Raw genomic sequence first — 26,984 nt, 5'->3', positions numbered from 1 at the left:
AACTCTCTGAATTCCCTTCCTCTCTCTATCTGTGCATGAGCTGGCACACTGCAGAAGTGTAGTGTTGTTTGCAGGAACTAGCAATCCTTACGGAGAGCATGAGGCATGTCTGACGTGTGTACAGCATTACAGCTACCCTGTCATTCTCCTTGCAGTTTCACTGACATCACTGCTGATGTGGAGATTAGGGATGCAGTCTTCTGCCCACCATCTAATTCATTTCTTTACTCTACTACACAGTTTGCAGATTTTTCTGAATTGTTTCTCTGCCTCTTTCTTTTTTTCTTTTTTATTTTTTTTTTTCCACCAGAATTGAAGAGGATGTTCACGGACAGTCTGGCTGCTCAAAGGTACTTTTTTTTTTTCCTGGAAACACAGTACACGCCTCCTTTCAAAAAGGAAAAATTACTTCTGACTCAGCCTATGTGAGGTAAAGGAGTAAAAATTACCTTTGACTAAGTTCACTCATTGTACCTACAGACGTACTAAGATGTGTCTGCCTTGTTGGATTTCCCCCCCGAGTGTCTAAACAGCTCCCTGATCAGGAATAACACAATGAAAGTTATCTTTGCAACATTTCCAAAGGTATTGCCAGTGCTTTCATTACCTTCAATAGCCATATCCTCAATTCACTTTTTCAAATATAACAATGATGTGATAAAAAACAGAAGAGAAAATTCTGGCAGTATAAAACAGCACTTATGCTGCTCTGCTAAAGGATCCAAAAGGAACAAGGAACTCTCAGTGAAAACAATGAGTTTCTGGAGTGTTAAACACTGCTGTATTATCATTCACTGATCGCTGCTGTCATTGCTTTGGAACCTCAGCATAACCATGATGCCAATTCTTTTTTTTTTTTTTTTTTTTTTTCCAAATTATTAATAAGTCCTTGAAGAGTAAATTCTTGGAAATTTCTTCACACCTCCCAGCATTGTCTGAGGAGGGGACACTGCGTATCTTGAAAAGTAGATCTGTGTCCTCTAGATTATGGTGTATGATAAAGAAACAAGAACCTTCAAGAGAGAGGCCAGTGAGCAAGTATACATTTATTTTTCATTCAACACTGTTATTCTCTTGCCATCACAATTCTGGCTCTGTTCCTTAATCCTTAAACACCTCATTCACATGCCAAAATTCACATTATATGCTTCTGTGTGCAAAATTATGCCAGGTTATGTAAGAGGCATCAAAGGCATCTGTACCTCAGAGTCAGCTTTCATTAACCAGGAAAGCAAATAAAGCAAATGCATGTGCACATAATACGTAGTGAAGAAGTCTGAATTTTAAAATATTTGGGACTACTCTTATTATTGATATTTAGAGTGTGACAATTTTTGGATTCATAACAGGCAGTAATTTCTACTGTGGTAAGATTGTCATGAGACCTGCGGAATTCAAATTATAATGGTGCTATTAGGATGAAATTCAAGTTTGTCCTACAGTAACAGCTGCTGTGGTAGATTTGGTTATCTGGGCTGACCCAGCACACCGAATCATTAAATGCCAGGCTGGCCCAAGAACTCCAGTGAGTTGAGATAATGGGCTGAAGCACTGGCCAGTTTCCCAGCAAAGCAGCCGATCAACAGTTACAGGAATTCTCCAAGTGGGAATTGTGTACAGTTTGGGACAGTTCCCTACGTAACTCTTGCTGTGCACACTCCAGATCAGATACACTAATTGTATTCTGAAGATGTGTTCATTCATTCCCTGAGAGGAGAACCTGTCAGTCTCAGGCACCTTCCCAGGCATCTCCTGCTGCAGAACTCACTAAACTGCACATAGGTAATTTAAAACATCAGAAGAAACTCTTGCATGTGCAGAAATGATCACATAGGAGAGGCTTTTGTGCACAGCCAAGACAGAGGATGTTTTGTACACACTGTGAGGAAATAGGAGACAGTAGATGGTGCATATGCTGTTGTGGTCACCCAGGACCACAGGCCAGCTGGTTTATAAGAATCCAGCAACACAAAAGTTCAGCTGAAGATGCTACTGAAAGGATTTTAACAGTGACTGTCTGTTCTCTTGGAAAGATCTGACTCCCCACGTGAGCTTTACTGATGGTTGTGGTTTTTAACATACGCTTTTCCTGTGTTTATGCAACAAGTATAAAGGCCAAAAAAATGAGTCAACACCTCATTTTGGTACTTTCCATAAGAAAGAAGGGCAGAGAGAAAGGGAGAGCAGAAAGAGACAAAGGGAAGAAATAAAAACAACGAGAAAGAAACCAGACAATGAAGCAATCAAACATGGAATCTTGATGACTATCCAAAACTCTTGTAGTGAGATAGCTGTGATGGTATAAAAGTATTTATTGCTTAATTTACCAAAATTTAAAGTAACTTTTGCTGCATAATAGACTTCTATGTCTTCCCCTGGTTAATAGTTATTGTCTGGTTAATTAACATAGATGCTTACTATTAGTTTGCAGATAATGTTAAATCAAAATTAATTTTTTTAAAGCCATGTGTGTATCTCTGGGAGAGGTCATTTGGAAAGCTGAAGGCTAAGCATAAAGCACTGCACATTTGAAGAGAGTTTTCATGTATTTAAATCATTCAGACACATGAGAGAAGGGAAGGAAGGGAGGTACATAGTCAAGGAGTTATGGTACTTCAAAGATGTATAAGGAATGAAAACTACAACCAATTCTGTTTCAGGGCTACCCTATTCTACCTTTGGCTCTTTTCTGTAAAATTTGCATTTAAGCCTGTAAGTATTTGTAGAGAAATCTATGCGTACATCATACAGAAATATGTCTGTGCAGGTCTCCAAGCATGTATCAAAAGTATGACTGCGGTTTGTAGACAGAGCCAAGCTTGCTTTCTGCAATGAGAATTTAAGCACAGTATTATATAGCTATAGCAGTGAGCAATCCCAGTGTGGGCTACATAACCTTAGCAGGACCCTGAGTAAATTTTTGATCCTGTGTGACCTCATTTGTGCAGGGCATTAGTAAATGAGATGTATTTTGCCCATCACTGCTCACAAGGCGTTTTCCCTGATACACAATGTGTAGCTGTGATTGCCAGCATGAGAGGTAGTTGAGAGTTTGGAATAGGCATTTCCCACTGTGTGAGGGTAAGTAACTTTACATAGGAACACTAAATCATGAGCTTTACAGTTGTGTGGTTACAATTCCACTTATTTTTGAGTAAGAGAGCAGCTTGGATCACAGCATTACTCATCAGCCTGCAGGGCAAAGATCGCTACAAGGATGCCAAGGAGTTCCTGTGGACAGGGAGGGCCTGGAGCAGCACAGGCTGACACATAGCAGAGCTGGCAGCTTCTTTCAGACTGTGCTGTGTGGGTGGAGGGGTCTTTCTGCAGCCTGAAATCATCAGTGGGTGTTACACTGACTAACAAGAAAATACCTCATAATACATACAGAACATTCATTTAACACCCTAAATATGAGGTGGATACCGAGGATGGAAATTATCAAGACTTTACTGCCAGAAACCCTGTGAAAACAGTATTTAGCAATTTAAGTAAGTTCATGCCACTTTCTACTTAATGCTTGAGGGAACACCAGGGTTGGCAGTTGGTAATTACTTCTGTGCAGAAACAGAATTTGACACACACTGTTAGAATTTCTTAAGCAAGTTAAAAGAAAGTCTGATGGTTTCACGACAAAACTGCTGAAAGCATCTACCTCTGAAAGAACAAAACCAGTGTATTAAAATAACTTTGAGTTCCATATCAATATTAGATGTTAGAAAGAGTGCAATTCCAAAAGCTCAGACAGACAGTTCTTACCTGTGCCAGGTGCTGTAACTGGCAGCCTTTTACAGTTTGATACACGAAAATATCACACAGTGTTCCAGCTCTCAGCCTGGGAGGTGAATGAATATCACCTCTGCCACTTTCATCTCCTTGGCAAGCAGACTCTGACTTACATGAACATTTGTGTCAGTGTTAGGGAAAAAGAGAATAAATCTGAAGTCCTGTGATAAATGTCTCCATATGAAGATATCACAGAAAAATGGGATCTGATTGTTCTGCTAACCCCCTCTGTGGGGGGGTAGAGTTCCAGGACAGAAAGAATAAAATCCTCATTTCTGTACATGCTGAACACCTACACAAGCTTATTTTATAAGAACTCATGCAGAGAATATAGAGTTACATAAAAGGCAACAGCAAAACAGACTGTTCATATGGATAACACAACAGACTTTCCTCTCTTTTTAACGTCAGTATAGCTTATATATCTTGAACAGATGTCGTGACCTTTTTTATGCACTGCTGCTTTCTGTTATAGCCAATGAGCAAGATTTAAAATGACCACTGAATTTCCTGCTGCATAGACACAGGAACTATTTTTAATACTGGAAAATTTTTGTATAATTCATGCTAATCAAATTAATTATCATGTCTGGTAGAGAGTTTTTTACCTGAGACTGTGTGGTCCTTTGGGTCTCTCAGTAGTTTGAGCCTTGTATGAGGAAAAATGTATTGCAGGGGCTTCCCATTTATCTAAGGAACACAAATATGCATGTCATAAAAAGATAAACCAACTATTGTGTCAATAATTTCAGACAGTTGAAACAGAAACAAGCTAACAAACTTATTTCATCCAGGGAAATATCACAACTTCATAATTCAAAAAATTCCCCAAGTTTGAAGACATTGGTCAAACTGCAAATTCCTTCTGCGGGGTAATGAATATTTGCTTCCATAACTCCAGATTAATTCTGAACATAGCTTTAGTTCTGATTTTTCCTAATGACTAGAAGGTGCTCCCTCTCTTCTGTAGTTTCTTTTAACCTTAACCCTCTATTCAAGCAATGATTAAGATAAGAATGAAATGAAACATAATTCCTCTATTTTTTATAAAATTCTTTTCTTAGGCACCTAAACAAAATGTTCATGTGTTACCGTCCATGAGTTGCAGCTTTAGTTTCAGCAAAATCACATGGTTCAATGTACCTCTTGTCTTCAAATTCCAAAAGCCATTTGGAAGATATGGGGAGAGATAACATCAGAAAGACCCAAACTAAAACCTGCAGGACTACATTCTGTATGAAAATGCACAACATTTACCTGGATGGATCCTAGACCTTGTCAAAGCTGAGAGCAATGCACCCTACGACAGACTCTAAAGAGCCAATTTTCCTTTTGAAAAGACCCCACCTGCCCCATGGTTTGGGCATACGAAGGGCCAAGCTGCAGGAACTGACCCACCTGCCAGGGATGATTGTCCCAAGCCCACACCAAAATGCTTCTGCGGAGTGTTGGTTGCAATACTCCCCTCACAGCCATTACAGCGCCCCTTTGCCTGCAGTTTTGGTCTTTAGGTATCAAAGCTGAACCCATCACTTCTCTGCCTCTGACATGTCAGTTCCAAGCCTGGGCACTGCACCCAGACTGAGAGGAGGGAGCATGACTGTGCCTGCTTCAGGATGGGACTTTAGGAAGCAGCCTCAAGGAGCCAAGGGGACAACACTTTTCAGCATGGCAATGCAGCAGCCTGAGTGTATCAGCAGCCTTTTGCCAACAGTTTATTACTATTATTTATATTTAAGTAGTCTTTAAAGGGATTAAGCTCCTCCTGAGCCAAACACTTCAAACCTAGTTTCTGCCCTGAAGACTTTATGAAGTTAATGGATAGAACACATAAATGATGGGAAGGGAAACAGAGAAGTCAAGGGACTTGCTTAACTCAATCTCACAGTAAGCAGAAGAGTTTATACATCTGTTGTCGTAATTCCATTTCTTATCCAGTGAATGATGCTGTATCTAGAAGGCTCAAATCCTCCCATAACACAGTGAGAGTAATATTGACTGTAATTAATGTTAGACATGAAGAAGATGATGGATTTGGTAGTGGACAAGTACTCCAGAATAAATCAGAACATGAGATCAGGCAGATGTTTGATTTTATAATGGGATTTTGTTAGAACATAGAATCTAATACTACCAGAAGTGAATAAAGTTCCATGAGGCTTCCACACATTAATGGATAGGGAGAGTGTTATATTTTTCATGACACTGTCAGAAATTCAGCAAGTTTTATATAACACTAAAAGTGATACATTTGTCACATGTAGCTTACATAAAATTGTAAAAAATCTGAAAGAACGCATCTAATTTTATTTTGAATTAAATAAAAAAAAAGAAATATTGCCATTTACAAGAAGTGTATGAACACATTTGAGTAGATCCTTAGCTGGGATCCATTTTGGTGGGAGCAATTCAATTTAACTGAGGAACACTGCAGCTCTTAAAATTCCATTCATATTATTTTACCTGCTCTATCTTCTTTCATTTTTTTAATAAATGACAATCCAAGAATATTCAATTCCATATTGTACATGACTGCTGAAAAATACATCTGAAAATATAGACTGTCTCCTTCTTTAGACTATTCCTTCCTTATTACTTTCACTTCTGGAATTTTATGAGAAGAATAAATCTTTGTGATTCATACAGGTCTGAATAAAACCATTGAAGTTTATTAGCATCCAGGGTAGTATATTATTCTTTTATTGTTGGTGGGAATCAGTAATTAAATGGAATATGGCATTAGACTTTTACTTTCAGACTAGTATATTTCTGAAAGTGGCAGAATAAATAGGAAAAAACAGTGGTTGCTGTAAATAGATAATACCGAGAACAGTTATATTGGTCTTGATGTTTTGCTTTAACCATTAGTGAGCATATTTATCTGAAATTTACGACAATATTTGAACACCCGTAATACACAAATTATTCTGAAATTCATCTGAAAATTTATCTGAAAATCTACTAGAATATTTGAAAACCTGTAGAACACAAATTATTTTGTGTTTCCAATTGTTCACATCTTCTAACTTCCACTACAGTTGGTTTCCCTTCACCTGAATATATTCCAGTTCACAGACTCTTCCCCCAGTTTCCCCAGTGAAGACAGAGAGGGACCCCACTGAAGCCACACAACCACAACAGTGTAAATACAAACTGGTGCAGATGGGCCATCCTTCCACTTCATGGCTGGAGAACATGTAAGTCCCCAAGCGCAGATTTAGGTCACAGGGCAAAAGTGACTTGATCCCACTTATTTGCGACAAACCCCAGAGATTTCTGCCATCTGTTCCTGTCATGAAGATCCTTCCTCACCTCTTTGGGAGCATTCAGTACACTCGACTTGTAGTTCAGCACTGGCATATCATCCTCTTCCTCAGGAAATGTAAGCTCTGTTCATGTGTTTCATGTTATTAGTCAGCTCAAAGGCCCTCCAAAAATGGAACGAATAGCAAATAATTGTGCTGAGGTTTTCTAAGACTGTTACAGAAGATCAGTTTAAAAATGCACTTCATTTTCCATTTGTCATCTGTCCTGGGGTGACGTTATGAAGCCGCTTTATTCCTTAACCATCCGCTCAATGCCCAAGGATGCTGTTTCTTTAAGATGGACCCGGGGGTGAGGCCACGGGACCGAGTGTGGGGCGGCTGAACGGCTGAACCCAACGGCTCGGGGGCTCCAGGGCTCGGTGGGGCTCAGGAGGGAGTGTGCCAGGAGCGCTGTGCTGGTTTTTTGGGTTTGTGTTCCAGCTAGCTGGGAAAAGGTTCAGTTGTTTTTTTTTCCTGTTCTTTTTTCCCTTCCCTCCCCTTGCCTCACTGTCCCCCAGGTCCATCTTAAAGAAACAGTGTCCTTGGGCATTAAGCGGACGGTTAAGGAATAAAGAGGCTTCATAACATCGCCCCAGGACAGTCGTCTTTAAGTGTTTTGTCTGATAAAGAAACACTAGGGAAGCCTCATAAAAGGGAATGTTATAAGGTAGAGAGGATAATCAAGAAGAATAAATTTCTCTAGTGCTATATTTTAGAAATAAAATTAATGAAGTGTATTTCAGTATTTCAGTCCATAGCCACACCTGTAATGTATCAACTGGTCTTTGGATCAGATCACCAAAGTCATGGTAGCTCCTGGTTTTAAATGTTGCTGCATCTCCCCTTTCACCAGTGTTAGGCCCTGATAAGGTGACTCTCAGCAGCTACACTTGGCTGTTGTCCTCTGGGATAATACCATTTTCAAGGGAAACTACCTGAGGCAGGTATCCAGGAACAAGATGGTAGATGCTCAAGGTGATGGGTTAGGCAGTATCCATCCTAATTTCTGAATACCACAGGTACTTGCATGAGCACACAAGGCCTGTGCAAGCTGGCACCAAGAACTTCTCCAGCTGTGGTAATTCTGCCCCTTTGAACTGCTACATCCCCCCTGTGCAGAGCACAAGTGTCAAGTTCTCTAGAAATCCTCAAGACGGAAAGTTCTTTCTAGAGGATAGATCCCTGGTGATGGAGATAACTTGCAAAAGGTGCACTGAATAAAAACTTAACAAATACAGCGTTCCTGCTCATTAATAAATTGCAAAGTCAGTTGCATTTTCTTCTGCAATTAGGTAAGTTCAACACTGACCTTTGCTCTAAAAGTCATTCTGGCATGCAGAGAGAAAAACATTTCTGAGTGACTAAGAAATGAGCCACTGCCAGCTAAATTCCTTTGTGAATTACAGTGAGGGGGTGGCTAACAATTCATTCTTTAGATTACATATTTTAACAACTGCACTAAAGTTGGAAATGACCCATTTCTCATCATATTTCCAGAGAATCTTAATCACAAAATGCCCCGCCAACCAAGTCTCTAGCAGAAAACAGTTTACTACAACTTAAAATAAATTCTCCTTGCTAGTTGGGAAACAATCAAAATGAAGTAGATGGACCTCAAAAATGTGGAACAGAAGATTTCAGGTAGCCTTCTGTATCAGTGTCACAAACGGTATTTTCTCATTTTAGCCCCAATGCTTACCTTATGACCCATTTTTTCATAATATCTAAATCTTCAGGTGCCCCTAAAAAGGCTTGACTGAAATTTAAAGAGAATGTTAGTGACCTATGAATGAAGAGAGGAGCACATAATTTTTTTCGGTGTTTAGAAATAGGGGATTTCATTCAAAAGGGTTCATGTCTAGAACCCTTGCCTTCTTTTTGTGATTAGAAAACTTTTGCCTAAGTGAACTGATGACAATTTATTAGTATTATGATGAGTTTAGGATTTTATTATTCATTTAGGGCTTAAAAAGACCCACTCATGATGACTGGAAGTATTTAAAATGCCTCACTGAAAAAATACTTATTGCCTGTTAATATACTCTCATTGTCTATGCCCTTGTTATGAAGTTTTACTGCCCTGGCACCTCCTCCTACTGTTCTTTCCCGAACTGTTTGCAAAAGCCAGTTTAGTTCAGAATATGCAAATAATTTTCACAGAAAATAATACGAAAAAACCCTTGATGTCTGGAGGTTTAAAGAAGTTGGTGATGAACTGGCAGTAACTCAGCAAACTGTTGAGGTCAACAGGGATCAGTGGGAAATCTACAATAGATTATGTATTGATCTGGTTTTACCCTCCTAAAGGGAGCAGTCCAGAATCAGTACATTGGGAAATGGCTATTAAGATATCCAACTCAACTGCAATTTAATGTGATTTCAGAATACTATATAGAACCACAGAAGTTGCTATAGAAACAAATGTATTTTAATATTTATACAGCATGTGAGCTTAATCTGCTAGGTTTTAAGAACTCCATGGAAACCTGGAGGTTCAGGGTTGTCACTCCACTGCATTCTTGCTTCAAAAGCTCAGGGTTGTGCTTTATTTATTACCTTCAATTGTACAGGCTCTGTGGGATGCAATCAAGCAGTTCTGATTTCATCTAGTAAGGAAATTGATATTTCACATGTGTGAAACAAAATCTTCTGTAATACACATATTGTAGTGATCATAAAAATATTCTAATTTTTTTAACAAAGAAGATCATAAAAATAGCAAATTTAGAGCCAATAAGTGTATTTGGAAACATTGATTGATACATTACAAATGGATTAGTGCTATTGATGCAAATTAATTTTTCTGTGTCTGGTTTGAGCTCAGTAAGGGATGTTAAAGGAGTTGCAATGGCTTAATTCCTGTGCTAACCAGGAAACTTCCCTCCTAACTGATTTCAGGAAATCATCTGCAGCAAAGGAAGCTCTGGGTGAAGATGGGTATGTTCAGATGGTTCAGGATGGAGAATGACTTGCCATTTTTATCTCCAGAATACATTACACTTGGACAATACAGGTCCCTGTGCAGGACTGATTGTGGATACAGGAGACAGACAGCATGCCACAATGAATTCAGTCACCGTTTTTTTACACATAGGGCTAGAAAAGCCTTTAGGGAGTGGTTACTTTGCCTCACCACTCTCATTGGCCTGATATGGTTTATTTGCCTTCATATTTTTAAAACAGTCAAATACTAAAAAATAGAGATGTTAATACTGATTTACTTGCTTCTATTGCTAAGTGTTTCAAAATTCAGCATGGAGCTAATGAAACTTTTTAAAATATCTCTAACCCTTTTTGTCTTGTCACAAATCTGAAAATATATTTAAGTTGTCTCAAACAAATATTCACAGAAGACACTTAACATACACATGCTCTGAGTAACATTTTGATAAGGTAGATGATGTAGAGTTGGTGAGAACTGGCATTTCTCCCTTCTGCAGAGTTATTGATACTGTTTTGTACTGGTGTGGGACTGACAGTATCTAACCTGGATGGAAACAGAAGAAGGAACTGTTGTAAAACTCCTCCTCACACATCACTTCTTCTCTTCTGCAGAGGCTTTCCATGGCATCAGACAGAATTATTTAGAACACGTTCACGCTCCAATTTACATCCTAGATTTTACAAAACCTTAAAAAATGCCTTTGGCAAGATTTTAATGCTGTATCTCTACTTCCATATAAGAATGGAGATATCACAACAGCTTGAGACAGGAAAAAAATACGTATTTTCTTCCTGGAAATATCCAGGAAAACAACTCTTAGGCCCTTTAACCTTCGAACTGAAAATTTTTGAACAAAGTTTTTCAACCAGTCCTAGTGTAGTGCTACTGATATGAGAGAATAAGGCAAAGATCAGATGTCTGTGACTAAGACCTTGCCTTAGAACTGTTTCCCAGGACACAAGCTCTGGAGCCCTAGAAGTTAAATGCATCTTTACTAACCACCTCCTTATCACAAAGCTCAGGGTTAGCAGTAATCCTTTTGGACAAACCTGATTTTCAAGGAAAATTTTCAATTTTACCTCAGAAAGCTGTAGTGGTAAAATACAATTATGTATGCTTAGAATAATAAATATTTCTCATGAGGATTAAAGTGCTCAGAGAGGCAGTTTTTTTAACTATTGTCAGTGATATTAAGAGCTGTGAAGACTCAAAAACATCTTTTATCTTGCAATTAAGTTGATTCATAGACTCATAGATCTATTTGAATAGATTCCTGTAAGAATTATATCTTCTAAAGCCCTTTTTCTCAACAAGAAATGGGTAGGCCCAGTACAACCTAGGGTGTGTAAATCTCAATATATGCTAGGGATAGGAAAGGAGGGAAAAATAAATGACAGCTTGTAAGATATTTTAACACTTACTTCATAAAATCTACACTATTGCTTCATAAATCCTACATTCGATATTCAAATGCCAGTGAAAATTCTCACCAGCATAAAAGTTTCAAAGGCTGCTTGGTAGTGGGATATTCCTGTTTTGTATATTATCTGAGGAATTAACATGAGCAACATAAGCTATTAAGTATCACAAAGGGACCATGTAATACCTTTACTTAGAATCACAGAATTAAGGTTGGAAAAGACCTCTAAGATGATCAAGTCCAACTGTCAACCCAGTGCCACCACCATGTTCACCACAAACCATGTCCTCAAGTGCAGTATCCACATGTTTTTTGAACACTTCCAGGGATGGTGACCCCACCATTTCCCTGGGCAGCCTGTTCCAATGCTTGACCACCCTTTTCATGAAGACATTTTTCCTAGTATCTAATCTAAACCTCCCCTGACACAATTTGAGGCTGTTTCCTCTTGTCTTGAGGAAATGCACTCATTGCATTCATTTGATCTCATGTAAAAATGTAATCTAAATCAATACATTAGAATATATCAGGATGTAATCTAAATCAATCAGTAAAAATGATAGCTGAAACAAGCAACTGGAGACCTTAGAGATTTGAAATACATAAGATTTGCTAATAAAAAGTAGAAATGGGATGGTACACTAAGGTAAACTAGATTTCAAAGTTGGCAAGCCTGAAAAGAAGAGTATGGTATTTTTCTTTCTCTCCCTAATAAATGAAATATTCTAATTATTAGATGACAAAGTCTTGCTGATTTATTCAATAATTAATCACAGACTGTTGGGATTATACTCACCAACTGAAAGTGGAAAAATTTGCCAACAATATAAAATAATTCTTTTCCTTCAACTGCTAGAAGAAGGGACTTGAATTTGGATGGGATAAAGCTGGTAAGGGAAAATGAGACTAATTGTTTTCTTTTTTCCTTTTTTTTTTCCCAATAGGAAGGAATACTTAAGTATACTTAAGGTATAGATATTTTCAGCTGTATTTCAAAAGTCAAAAGACAACCTGCAAAATTAATACTGAGTTGTAGAGGAAAGTTAATCTACTTTCATCATCAAACGTTCAACAGTACTTCAGCTGAATGTAGCTGGATTTTGAGTAATCCTGTAGCCCCTACGGGAATCATCGGACAGTATGATTAAATTATCAATCATTTATAAAACTAAAGGCACATCTTACTTGACAGCTTACTTGATCTTGGTGTTGACTTAGTGGTCGAGAGTGTGACAACTTCTCTGGCAGCCTTCTGTCAAGGATGTGTCCGTTCTCCAAACGAGGCTCTCTGGGCTTGTCAAACCAATCTGTTTCTTCCCGACGGAGATGATAGGCTTTGAAAACCAAGGACAGGTCAAATGCTCTGATCCAGTGTTGGGCAAAGGGCAAGAATGTGCATTGTGCATAGCAAACATGCAGAGTGGTTACTAATTGGCCATGCAGCTAAAGCAAAGTTAGAGGTGAGACTTGAGACATTGAACTTGAGCATTATTTAGCTGTGAGACAGCAAAGGGAGAAGATTCTGTTTATGTCAGACGCATGGATATTAAATACAGAAGAAATCTACCAAGTGCTATGGCCACTTCTTCCTTCTGGCAGCTAAGAAATACACTGCAGATTTCACATCTCTCTAAAATTTTTGTTGAAAAAGAATTAGTCATATTAGTTATTTTGCAGCAGACTAAGAAAAAAAAAACAAACCAAGAAAATCCAAATCAAAACCCAAAATAACCAGACCTCGAAATGCAAACTCCACTAATTCCCAAATATCTGAACTGAATATTGTTAAAAATGTTTTGGAAATAATCTATAACTATATATAAGAAAATTATGACCTCTTTATGAAATCGGTATCAACCCAAATCAAAACAGATAGGAAACCAAACTATGTAACTGAAATTCTGAGCAGAAATATTGCAGGTGATCTCATTTTGAATTCCATCCCCCGATTTTGCAGTATGAACCTTTGTATAAGGATTGTTAATATTCTTTCTGCAAAAATTCTACAAGACTATTATTCTGTTTGCAACCATTTTAAATCTGTACAAAACGTTGTTTAAGGTGTCTTTTGGGAATCAAATAACGCCATTTCACTGAAATCAGTTTTGCAAATGCATATATTTATGCTTACTGACTATTGGGTCAACTGACATAGCTGTCACCCCATTGGGATCAGAATCATGTCCTATTTTCTTCTATGTTGCCAATCAGTGCAGACCAAAACATTGTGCAGGTAATGCAATGTTGAATGTAAGGCAAGTTTGAATTTTATGCTTTATTAAGCAAGATAAATTTGGAAATCAAAGGAAGAAAAGATTTGTTTCAGCAAAACCACAAGGAATTGCAAACCTTAAATAAGGTCAGTTTTTGCTATAGTAACAAGACTGAATGCCCGTGACAGAGAAAAGAATTCAAAAGGAAAATGGTAGTGTGCATAATCTTTCCTACTTAGTTGTGAAAGTAAACATTATCTATTTGGGTTAAGAAATAATTTGGAAATAAATGTTATTAGGAAAAAAGCAAATTGTGGTTTTTTGTTACTATTTTCTTTAAATTTTCCAAAAAAGAGGAATAATATATATGCATGATTTTCTGGAAGTAATACTTTGTGTGTGGTAAAATGAACATTCTATATTACATTAAGCCTTTAGAAAATTCTTAATCTTGATTCAGATATTATGCAGCCTCTTCCTTCATAACTGTGCACAAACTTAATCTAACATTAGTTTATTAATATTATTTAGATAAGCATATATGAATTACCAGAAACATTATTAGAGGTTGATGCTTATCTGACTACTAATTAGTTACTGATTAACTGCTCTGAATAAACCATTATGATCTAGCATGCAAATCCTTCATGCTTTACATTTATGCCAGTTGACCAGTGCCTGTACAAAGCAGGTTCATTCAAAACTCATCCCAACAGAACTTCTTTCTGAAGCTTGCATAAAGAGCCTAATGCATATTCCTGAACCCAGATGCTAATGCAGGTTGTCACAGTCTGTGTCATCATCTGAGCAGATGAAAGAATGACTTTTTTTTTTCTCTCCTCCTGCCTCAGTTGAAATAACTTTTCCTGGATTGCTCCTCTTGAAAATGTAGAATTCCATACTGCAGTTCAGACCAGCCTTTTTTTTTTTTTTTTTATCAAACTGCAATGAATGTGTGAATTTTATTGAAATTTAAGATGTTATAAAGGTACATGTATATAGATAGACACACACACACCACACTCACATGTACATACACACACCACTGGATTTGGCTTGTGCAGCTGGGATTTGTCACAGCTGGAAACCTGGGAACAACCAAGATGAACCATTGATGCTCTTAGAGAAGTCATCCTTTTATTCTAAGACTAACGGAATGCAGCCAGATGGTTCCACCCAGATTAACCAGGCGAGACTAAACTCCAGGCCGTGGGGTCCAAGAAACTCAATCAGAGGAGTAACAATGATCCCTAAATCCCATGGATGAAAAATTACAAGGAGTTGGCTGTGTTGATATCTTGATGTCTTGATACCTCAAATTTAAGCTTCTAAACCCTGTGGAAGAATTGCCAAATTAGCATATAAAAGAAAAAAAATATCTTGGGTGAGAAAAGGTATATTTTATATCTTCTGAAGAGCAAGGACCATTTATATTCATAAAATTGAGTACTGGCTTCAGTGTTCTTGAAAATTAGTATCTTCAGCATACTTAGCAGTGTGTGGAAAGTGGCAGCTGTGGGGTTGACAGAGATCTATTTGCTGCATCAGAGCTTTCATGGTACTGGGAAGCCTGAGAAAATTCCAAGTGTTTCAAGAGCTCAAAATGTTGTTTATTTCCAATGGGCAGCTCTGGACGCTGTGGTCTTTTGACACTAAGGCTACTTTTTTAACCTGTTTGAAGTCTGGAATCCCAATGTAAGCACTACTTATGTATGGAAGCATGGTTTAAGATTCGTTACAGTATGTACTTAGCGAAAAAACAAAGGTTTGGACTCAAAGTCCTATTTGCATTCTCTTCTAGTATTTGTTATGGGATGTCGCTTATAAAAAATGAACAGAAAGTTAAGTATGTCTCTGAGTTTGAACCAAAGAAAAACAATTTAAATTTAATATTTTAACTTAAATTTAATTTTTAGAAGTCTCTTAAGATGATAAATCAAGCTGTAGCACAAGAAGAGTTTTCCTAGACAATGCTTAAGACTGATTTCTTTTAATGAAATCTTGTAAAGACCATGCAGCAGTTTCTTAAAATAAAGAGAAACTGCAAAGCAAATTGTGTTAAAAGGTTGGATGAAACATGCCAGAATAGGTGTCCACTTTCAGGGCATCAAAGCACTACAGGGAAGAGTGCACTCCCAAAAAAAGAAGGCCATAACTTTCTATAGAAATGTAATTGCTTCTTTTGAACACTTTCTATCATCCAAATAATATGAATTATTTTCAATACAGGTTACTTGCTATTAGACAGCATATTTGAAAATAATGTCATAAGGTATTTTGGTTTCCCAAGAAATAAGCTATTTGTGAAGACAAAAGTTTCATAGAAATTAGAAAAAAAGACTGCTGAAAGGAGAAGCCCTATGTGACATATCAATCAAATACAGAATATGTGAATTAAGTTAGAACACCACTGAAAGGGTCTAACTAATCAGAGACTAATTTAAAACTGAAATGTGTTAAACTTGAAGTGTTAACATGTATGTCTTGTACAAATATATATGAGAAACATAATGCACTGTAGGGCAGATTTTTAATTCCCTATGACCAGTTCATATGAGGTAGAATAGCACCAAATTGGATTTTTTTGGTCCAGGTTGGCTCTCCTTAGTTTTCAGGAGGAAAAGTCCTGTATCTTTCACAATGTGGCTCTAGAATGACCCGTAAAAGTCACAAGCTGAGAGCAGACAAGATAGCATCTGCTTATTTAGGAAGAATGATATGAGATGCAACTTGGGGAGTTCCTCTCAACTGCTTTCAGATTTAATTATAGGACTCTGTGTGCTAAGAATCGAAGGACAATGAAAACAGTTAAACTTCTGATAAATATCAAAAAAGCTAATGACCCTGAGTCTCTCCTGAAACACAGAGTTCATGAGGGGGTTAGAAATATCTAAGAAGTATGAAGAGAAACTTAGAAAACAAAACCCTTAGTATGAAGTATGAGGAAGGCAAATAGATCAATTTTTCTAATGCTTATGAAAGATTCAGCATGTGTAAAAAACCAATAATGCAATAATGAACGGAGGTTAGTAGAAATGTGAAAAATAAACCATACTACTTCATAATCATGCAAATGTGTCTTTTGAGACAATCATTGCCATTTACAGACAATAGAGCGCATGCAAAGTCTCTTTTATTGTGCAGTAAATACACATAAGAAAAAGTTAAGGGAACGCATACAATTTCAAACATGTTCATTTCATTTGCTTTCAAACTGTCTTCATGATTTTTAAACAATTTAGAATATATTAAGTCTGAACTGACTCAAACAAAACTGATACATAATTTGCAATTATTAAGTACTCAACATCAGCTTTAACATTCTTCTGTACTTATTCAGAAGCAGCATTTTTAATTGCACTATTTATAATACATCAGAAAGGTCCCTTTCCTGAACTTAAGCGTGATAAACTCTTGTGCTTATTTGGCAGACGTGTATGGGGTGCATATAAAACCAGCTACGCTGCATAACCCATCAACAGAAGTAACATACTTTATGCAAGTTTATTGAAGGATGAGATTGTCTTGCACCATCCAAATGACAAATTATCTTACATAATCACAATTCTGAATGCACAGAAGTCCACATGACAGGATGCTTTCAACAAACCATATGTAGAATGTTATTTTGCTATCACGTTAAGCTCTATATGGTTCTAACATATAATATGTACTTAATGAACAGACTATTTCTACATAAACACAGATCTAAATTGGTGCATCGGGAGATGGGATTATCATTTTTTGAGTTCTATCATGAAATTTCATGCACATAAAATTACTGGAGTTTTTTAGAGATTTGGGAGATTATTTCCAAATCCCAACCAAAACTATTGCAAACAAGTTCAATGATTCACAGTCACTGAAGAGAGCTGCACATAAAGACTGATGGCAGAGTCTGTATTGTACATGGAATGTTCTACACAGTATATTTGAAAAGTAGACATAAACAAGTGAAAAGGAAAGTGCACAAGCAAACCAAAAGGAAAGCAAATCAACAATATAGTAGCATGCTATAGTAGCTAAACACCATCCAGGAACTGTTACGGTAAAATAAAAAATACAAAATAAAGACAAAACAAATCAACCCCCAAGAATGTAAATACACAGAAGATGCACCAAGCAACAGAAAAAGAACAAGTCTGTGAAGTGTAACAAAAATCAGACACATGCATAGAAATGAGGATTTGCGTTGTGATAGTAAGATACCAGTCTGAGGCCTAATTTACCTTCACTGTCTGACATGGCATGCTGGAAGTCATCCATGATGAAGGCTATATCTCGATCATAGCCTCGAGTCCGTGACTCCTCCCTCATATGCTGCTGGACCTCAGGTAATGAATGGCTCGATCCAAACTGGTCCCTGGTATCTGCAGATATTGGTGGCAAGGGTCCAGCTGCTGCTCTTGCCATTCCCATTGGCTGTCCAACAGGACTGAGTGGGCTCTCCTCCTCTGAGTTCTGTGCTACTATTGGGATCCTTCCCCTGCTTTGGCTAATAGGTAGACTGGTGGGTTTAGTTCTTCCAGAAGGTGCTGCATGGCTAAAGGAAACATCTAAAGGTTCAGCTTCTTGAGCTTTCAGTCTTAAAGAAGAACTGGAAGAATCCCTTTTCAATGACAAATCGAGCCCATACACTGAGGAAGGCCTAGATGAGGGTCTAGATCTACTACCACTGCTATAGGACTTGTCTGCTTCATCTTGTAGTGTGGATCGCATTGTTGGACCTAGTGCAGTCCCAAGGCCTGCTCCAATGGATGACGTCAGTGGTGGCCCCATGTACTTCTGTTGGTCACTGATGTTTTTTCTAAGGCCATAAGTGATATCATCCTGAAGAAGCCTTGCCCTAGTAGTAATTCCCCCAAGTGTTGAAGTGCTAGAAGTCATATAGCTTGAATAGTCAGGCTCAAGGTCTCTGCTTTCTTGGATAGGTGAAAACTTTGTTAGTTTAGGGTCTATCAAGGCTTTCTTGTGTTTTGACTGCTTCTGGTAAAGGAGGGCTGCTGGGAGCTGCTTAGCAGCCTGTTTCTCAAGAGTAAGCCTACCTATGCTGTATTTCTCAGATTTTGGAAAATGCCTGTAGCTGCCCTCTCCATGGTAATACTGTGACAGGCCAGCCAGATGATCAAGACTTTCTGCACCTCTACGGAATTCTTGCTTTATTTGGTGTTTCAGAAGTTTGAGCTCATAAGGGTCCTCCATTGGGTCTTCATCAGCTTTAACATAGGAATGTAACCTAGAGGAAGTCTGCAGTGGTGCTAGGAAGTCTGACACTTCTTGTGCTCTCCTGGCCTCAGTTGTGCGAAGCAGTCGATCTGTTTTGGTCAGATCTTTCTCATGGAGGCTAAAACTGGAACCAAGAGCTCCTGTTCCTTTAGTAAGTTCTCCTATATCGTCAATCAGCACATAATTTCGGGGTGTATGGTGGTGGTCTATATCTGCATAGAACGAATCTGCAGATATGCTTGATATAGGGCTGCTTGCTATGCTATTTCTCTCATCTAGCCCTATCCTCAAGTCCAAGGTGGAGTATTTACTGCCCAGCTGGGAAACTGCATAACTATTGTCAGTGGAAACTGGTGCTATCATGAGAGGCTGATTGCGAATTACATCATAGTTTGTTGTTATCTTAGGCTCCAAATATAATGTGGTCTGTCTTGGCTTTGGCTGTATCACCATCATCTGTGATGGGAGTTGATATGATGGCTGTTGAGATGGTGGAGGTTGAGCCTGTGGGGTAAACGACATAGTAGCTCCTGTTTGGAACGCTGACTGGGTCTGATAGGGTGAAACCTGCTGGTGATACAAAGGCTGCTGTTGTTGGTAATGTGACTGCTGTGTGAACTGAGTTGGTGCTTGAGTTGGCAGGGCAGGAGATGAATACTGATACTGAGCATATGGGCTTGTAGCAGGGGCAAACTGTGTTTCTGGCTGGGTTTGTGGTGGCATAAACTGGTTAAATTCTGTCTGGGGTGCAGTACGTGGTCTTTCCAAGCCATGCTGAGTTTCTATTCTGGTTGACCTGGTACTATTAACTTCACTGTCTGACATATAATCACGTTCTTCTGCTACTCCTTGGAGATACGCACGCTCTCTCTTTTCTCTTTCTTTTAGTAGGGCTTCTTTCCTCCTATTAATGCCCATTTCCAAGTATCTCAACTTGGCATCTATTTCTTTTTCCTCCTCATCTAGCTCTGCTTGCTTCTTCCTAAGCTTGGCTGATTCACGTTCAACCAGATCCAATTCCCTGTCTATATCCTGAAGAATTTTGGCTCTGGCCATAGTGGTGGTCCTACAAATCCTTCTCCGTGAAACTGATCCCACAGAAGTATATGGGGACTGAGTTCCTGCTGCTGCTTCCTCTGGAGGTGGGTTGGGCAGAGTCCTCTTCACCTTCTTTTGAGTGCTGGATGGAGTCAGGCTTGAAGAACCTTTTGACTGCAATAGAAGAAACAAGACTGCATCACTATTCTGGAGGGAAATTAATCACAATTTTTTTTAATTTTTTCAGGGTAAGGCTTTATAACTTAACCACATATTTTCCTTTAGACAGAGGAAATATTCTATCTGTGATTAAGCAGAAGAAAATGGCAAGGAAAAGGGCTGTCAGTCTGCTAAAAATGAGCAGTCTAATACAAAATAAGGGTGATACTCACTAAGACTTTGTTTAGCCTAAGATTAAAAAATCTATCTTATAGTCTTAAAATTGAATCAACGGTAATTTAAGAGTTTTTTCTTTTTTTTTTAAATTTCTGCCTGCTTATACATAAGCATATTCAATACATATGTATGTGGGAGGGGAATATGTATGCATACACCTCCCTTTTATATAACATTTAATTTAATAAACAATCTGTATATAAGTGTACTTATATACACCTTTATATCTAAATTATGTATAATCTGTAAAGTTGAATAGATGACTGAGCCAGACACTGAATGCATATCCATAAGCTATAACTTGTCCTGAAATCCAGACAACAAAGCAGAACTTTTAGTGACAAGACAGGTAGTTCTCACATGATCTCGTAATTTTTGCCTCATATCTGATGCTAAATATATATATTTTTTCAGGGGATTTCCTTGTGCCTTACAAAACTGGTATGAGCTTTCTTCAGTTCACTGAAGACTTTTATAAATGAAATTTGTTCCAGTTAGAAAGCTACAGTTTAAAACTGAAAAAAAGTTAAGCGATATAAAATTATAGTAATTTAATTTTGTCCAGATGTCCAGACTTCCTCAGAGTTAATGGTGGAAGAGTGATTCATCCTGATGTAGAACTATCTACCTTAGGCTGATAAGTAATTCCTTTTGAGGTGCCAATCTCCCTTCATCAGCTAGGAAAGTAGACAATGCAACTGGTTAGAAGCAATTTGTTTTGCACCCTGAAGTACTAAATTTTTTGAAACTTTTTTTCTTAGTTTTTAAGTTTAGGCTCCCACACAATGTACACAGATTAAAAATTGGGACCTGAATGATTTTGAGACTGTATCCTATCTCCCTAATAGCTTCTTACAAATTTTGCCTTAGCAAAGGAAAAGAGATTGATCTACACACATACACTGACACAAAAGAAAAATCACCTCAGCCATTACAGAATGTAGACATATTAATACCAACATGTGGAAACATTTTAGCCCAGTTTAATAAGGGAAGAATAAAAAACAATACTGATCAAATTGACACTCCTGCCTCTGCAGGAAAGGACAGTATTTCTGCAAGCATTAAGTGTTTTTAATTAAAAATGGCATTTCTTTTGAAATAAATGCTGCTTCATTCAGATAAGATATCAGTAAGATTGATTTTAAGTAGGAGTTTATAAATCAGTATTTTCTCAGTTTATTTTAATATGGCATCAACAAACTGTACAAGCTTTTAAGAAGTGTTGACAATCCCCTTTTCCTGCTCCTCTGTTACCTAGCTTTAACAAATTACAATAATCAACACATGGTTTGCCATGGATCTTTAAGGAAACAGCCACTACCTTTTCAAGTGCCATTTAAGCTCTTTTATTCTCTTCATCTAAATTCCATCAACTTTTGCATGTTTCAGATTTCAATAAAAGCAATTTAATATTTTCAGCTTCCCGTGGCCATTTCACAAACCCATGTTGTGCCAACAAATCAAAGGAACTAATTTTCTCTTGCTCAGTGTGTACTTATAAGCAAAGACAAATTAATCATCTACAGTAGGTCTAGTTGGCTAATGATTTATATTGTAAAATCAGTGTAATACCACTGTTATTTTCCCCGTCCTGAACTGAAATAGGAATCACAGATGGTGAAGCAGTCACAGATGGCCACTGGTATTGGGAAGTGCTATTAATAACACAGTCATTAAAAGCTCTACAATACTTTATGGAATTAATATTTTCAGATGGTAGTTGCTGATGCATAAATCTCATTGTCAGATGCATTTTATAAAAAAATCCCCATATTTTGTTTATAGATCTCTCTGTATATGAAGAAACTTAGACTAACAGATATTATAGGAAGTACCACTTGCTTTTAAAAAAGTATTGATAACCACTAGTTCTCAGCTACTATTCTCACAAAAGGCAAGTCTTAATAATTTTCACTTGATATTTATACTGGGAAGAGAAAAAAAGTATCTTAGTACTGTGATAAAATGTGTGCCTTCTTCTTCCTGGATATTTTGATCATCACTTATATTAGCATGATCCCTGGGAAGTGGCTTAGTATATTGAAGGGAAGTTCAACTGCAGTATTTTGACAGGTAACTTTAAAGTGGCTGTTGTTAGTTTTTGCATTTCCTTTGAATTTGTTAAATAGAATGGAAAAAAAAAAAAGACAAGCTAGGGCTGATCTTTGGCAAATTCTAATCTCTTTATCAGAAAGAATTGGGAGTGGAAAGAGTAATTCTGCTGTCTAGTCCTATCCCTGTATTTTTGGTCCTCGTCTCACATTTATAATGTTACGCCCATTTTACATTTGAAGTACCCAAAGGAAAGATGGGGTAGAAACCTTGATGAGACCACTCTGGAGCCACAAACACAAGCAGGCGTTCTTAGACCTTAAAACCATCGGTTAAAGGTTAAGTTAGATGTCAGACAGGCAACCTTAGCAAGTTCTCTGACTGAATAAACAATGAAGTTTTCTACTATATTTTATCATGCTTTTCATCTTAATTCTAGTCAGTTTACTTCTAGCTATGTATTAGTATCCTTACTAATTTTTAAAAATAATTTTTTGTCTAGCAAATGATCACTCTAAATGTTGACCATAACTTTCAAAAACTAGAAGTAAATTATTCTGGTTTTTGTTTTACCATGACATTCATATAAATGTTATTACTTTTTTGCTGACCCTTTTAAAATTTTACATTAGTCTGGGATATCCCTTCAGGATTGACTTAATGGTAATCAGATCTGCTTCTGAGGCAAAGCTGACCTTGTCAAAATAAGGCCAAAGGTTGTGCTTGAAATAAAGCCACAGAGATGTTCTCCACAATACTACAAACTAAAGAAATGAGGAACAAACAGTCTTCTCCTTCCACCACCACTCCTTAGGCCTAAGAAAGTTTTGAAATAAACACAGGAGAAAAGTCTTCTCAGTCTTGCAGTTCAGTGACAAGTTAACATCACAGTAAGGAAATGAAAACACTGAGCTGAAGGTTGCATGCAAACAGATTTAGCAAAACCTTCCTTTTCTGCCTTGCCAGTACACATTAGTCTTGATGTGAGTTTGAATTTATAGAGGTCATCTGGACAAAGGCTTGTGAACCCTGTTAACTTGTGTGGTGACTTCAGAGTAACTCCTTTGCAATGACCATTCTGTTCCTTACAAATCTTTCTAAAAATACCTTTTTCTCATCTATTTTCATCTCTTTTAATTTGATGTCATTGTTGACAAAGCCAGCAAGCCTCTGACCCACTACAGAATCAGTCAAGTACTAGAAAATACTAGTATGTTCTGCTGCTTTTTATCTGTTTTAAAGAGATAGTTTACTTTGGGGGACAGAATGACTCAGGATACCTGGGGTAAATTTTTACCTCTAAACACTGTGTTTGATTCTAGCTACACAATCTTTCTTGTCCTCTCCTCAAATGAGTTTTTGAACATGATATGCTCCTCTCCATTCAGGGAGCCATGTTTGGATATTAGCTTCATTTGCTCAGAAACTCAGCTTTCACACTTAAGCATACAACTCTTGCACACTTCTTGCATGTTTTGAATTTTTCTAGTAAAAACGTAATCCTTATTATTCATTCCTTTTCTAAAATTTTCTGTGATCACAACAGAAACAAACTTCAACTTCTTCTTCAGTCCTCTTTAGAGTTGACAAAACAGACCTGCACTTATATATATACATTTTGTATAAGTAGGGAAAAATCCTGAAAATAATGTATACAATATGCATTTCCAGAAGCCAATTACAATTGTGATAACAGCATCTTATTAGTTTTCCATCACCAGACTCTCTATGTAATAGACATGGTGATGTCAGACTACTACAGCCTGTGGTGCTGTGAAAAGCAAAGGTAAAGTGGATTACAGATGAGGCTACTCCTCTGCCACAGTCCCCAGAAGACTCAACAGCATGGTGAAAATCCTGTTCTATACTGTAAAAGAACAAAAAATAACCCTCTGCAGGGGTAGGTTTCCTGACACATTTAATGCTGATTTGCAACAGACTTGAAATGTCAGCAGAAAGTTGGCTGTATCCTGATTTTCTGCTACCAGAAAAAAAATGCAAATAATATTTTTTGTCCTCAAACAAGGACCATGAAGTCTACAAACTTGCTCAGAAAACTTATGACTAGCATCAGGTTGAGAGATGAATGCTGATGCGTTAAATGAAATTACTGGGAATAAACTGTTTTGATCGGATGTCAGGTAGTGGAGGGATAGAAATTACTCTCCCATTCAGAAAAAAAATCACCTACTTTCAAGGTGAAGCCTGTGCTGTAGCTCACTTTCCAGCTCTCAATCTTGGATTTTTCATGTAACAAAAACCTTCCCAAATGCAACCCCTCCAAAACCCCAAAATGCACAGTTAAAATTACAATTGTAACACAGCTGTTCTACTTATAAAGGGTTGGAATATGTTACTCAGTATTACAGCATGTGCTCTTCATTGTTAGAAATCTATCAGAAGAAGAGTCGGAAATTTTGGCAATTCATTATTTTAAACATTTAATTTACTACAAAGAATCCATGAAAATCTGTTATCATTCATTAAGGATTTCTCGGTAATTTAACAGTATGTTTAAAATTACTTGCAAATGAGACCTAACTCCTAAAGATACTAACATAATACACTAGTATTAGATTACTTCATTTTAAGTATGGAATCCTTAACTACATCTTCTTATAGGTACAGAGGTTCTGAACGATGTTTTTTAACTTGTCCTGTGCAAAGAAAGTTTCTCATGTAAGATTTTATGGACACTTCTGGACTTAATATCTATTATGTGGTAACTGCTGATGAGAAGGGATTAACAAACATTAGAGCAAGAATATTGAGAAACTTCTCTGGACTGTCTAAGGCTGACATAGGGGCACTTCTACGGCATGAAGAACCACAGAGGATGGGAACCCTCCAATGAAGCCATCAGGTTAAGGGAAGCAGATGAGTTGTGTATGGTAAGAAAAATATACAGAAATGTATATAATAAAAGCTGGTCTCATCAGCAGTGCTGAGAATGGAGTAATATACGCTCTGAACAAATTCTAACCAATAGTAAAACCTTATCATACCATACAACCAGTACTGCCTTGGCTTGTGTGCCATTGCTGGCAAGGGTACTGAAGATTAATTTGATGAGCTGAATTTGGCCTTGTATCTGGGACTGAAATACCCTGCTTCATGAGTAATATACTAGAGTTTCCTTTAATGTAACTCTTGTCTTTTTCTTTTCTGAAAGTATGTTGCTCTGGGGGCTGAGCAGTCAGGCAGAAAACTAGTTTCTAAATCACTACACAGCAGCACTGAGATGAGTCTGATTTTCTGACTTGTTTTTTGGTTTTTGGGTTTTTGTTTTTTTTTTCCCCACTCCTTTGGAGGCCTCTGAAGTTAATTTTTTTTTCTATTAACACCAATATACAATTTTTAGAACTAGTCCATTCCAAAACAATAAGATTTTTTCAGTTGTTTTGCTTTCCTTCATGTCAGTCAGAGTCACTCATTTCTCAGATAAGCATATTTGTACTTTCCATCCCCTTACTCCTTTCATTTTCTCTGTGAAATTGTTTGAAATTGCCATTTCCACTTCAAATGCAAGGGGGACAGCACAGTGCACTTCCTAAGAGCTGACATGATGTGAGATATCAACTTCTTTCCTCTGTTAAACACATAAAAGCCCATATGCTTCTTTTGATCTTGAGGGGAGAAGGGAGAAATTCAAACGAAATTTGATAAGCAAACTACAGACAGATGTGGCTCTTACACTGTGATTTTCAAAGGGATCTAAATCTACATTTCATCTACTTTATGAGAGCAGATGTAATAGCTGTTCCCAGTTGTTTGCACAGAACACAGTTTTACACAGACTAACTGATTTGTGATTCATTGGAACAGGACTGACAAATTTGCCTGTAAAGGGTAATGGGGCAATTCCCTTCTCAATTTCTAAAAATTAGAAATAGCAGTTTAAATCAGCGGTAATACATTATTGAAAAATCAGTTTGCGAGAAGAAAATGAAATCCAGTGTTTTGAAACTTTGATCTAAATAGTGTAATTGGAAAAAGATTCCATGTATGTGCATTCAAAAGGTTTTAGACAGCATACACATTATTCACAAGCTTGCATTTTAATTCCCTTACCCTACATGTACAGATCACATCTATACTGTCTGCTTTTTCTGCTCACCAAAGACGGTGCTTTTTCCCAAATCCCTAGGTACAATTCACCACTTTTTGTAATTTTCTTTCATAGCTTAAGCCTTATGCAAAAGGGAAACATTTCTGGCTAACTCACAGTACTGTTACCTTCAAAACTCATTATTTTCTTTTTTATTCTCAATTTATTTTCCCCTCTGCTATCCTTTGCTATTTATCTCTGCAACCATATTACTTGTCTTTGCAAGGTGTACTGGGATAGGAGTTTATGTGAGAGATTCACTATTCAATTATATTAAAGGTATACAGAAGTACAGGTATCTCAGTTACTTTGCAATAGGGAAAAGTCTCTGGCAGATTGATTCAGACAATGGGCATCTGTCAAGCCAACAGAAAGAGTCAGAGTTGAGTACTGCTTCTGCATTGAAATCTCTTTACCCAGTGCGCTCAGTATTTTCCCCACTATTCAATCTCTGAAAAAAGAAGAGAAAGAAAAATAAGGAAAAGGAAGGGAA

The 26,984-nt window shown here is 37.4% G+C and overlaps 1 protein-coding gene across 1 annotated transcript in view; it reads right to left on the bottom strand.

The window, feature by feature from the left end:
* Window positions 1–26,984, bottom strand: part of PCLO (piccolo presynaptic cytomatrix protein) — a 321,975-nt gene that overhangs the window by 117,544 nt on the left and 177,447 nt on the right. Inside the window, exons 8-10 of the mRNA XM_017727961.1 lie at window positions 17,898–20,106; window positions 12,653–12,789; window positions 4,395–4,476 (exon numbers count right to left, since the gene is read on the bottom strand). Coding sequence (XP_017583450.1) covers window positions 4,395–4,476; window positions 12,653–12,789; window positions 17,898–20,106 — 2,428 coding nt within the window. The remainder of the gene's footprint in view (window positions 1–4,394; window positions 4,477–12,652; window positions 12,790–17,897; window positions 20,107–26,984) is intronic.

This window comes from Corvus brachyrhynchos, unplaced genomic scaffold (genome assembly GCF_000691975.1).
Source record: "Corvus brachyrhynchos isolate BGI_N302 unplaced genomic scaffold, ASM69197v1 scaffold50, whole genome shotgun sequence".
Lineage (NCBI taxonomy): Eukaryota > Metazoa > Chordata > Aves > Passeriformes > Corvidae > Corvus > Corvus brachyrhynchos.
The sequence above is the reverse complement of the archived record's forward strand: the minus strand, read 5'-3'. Positions and strand labels throughout refer to the sequence as shown.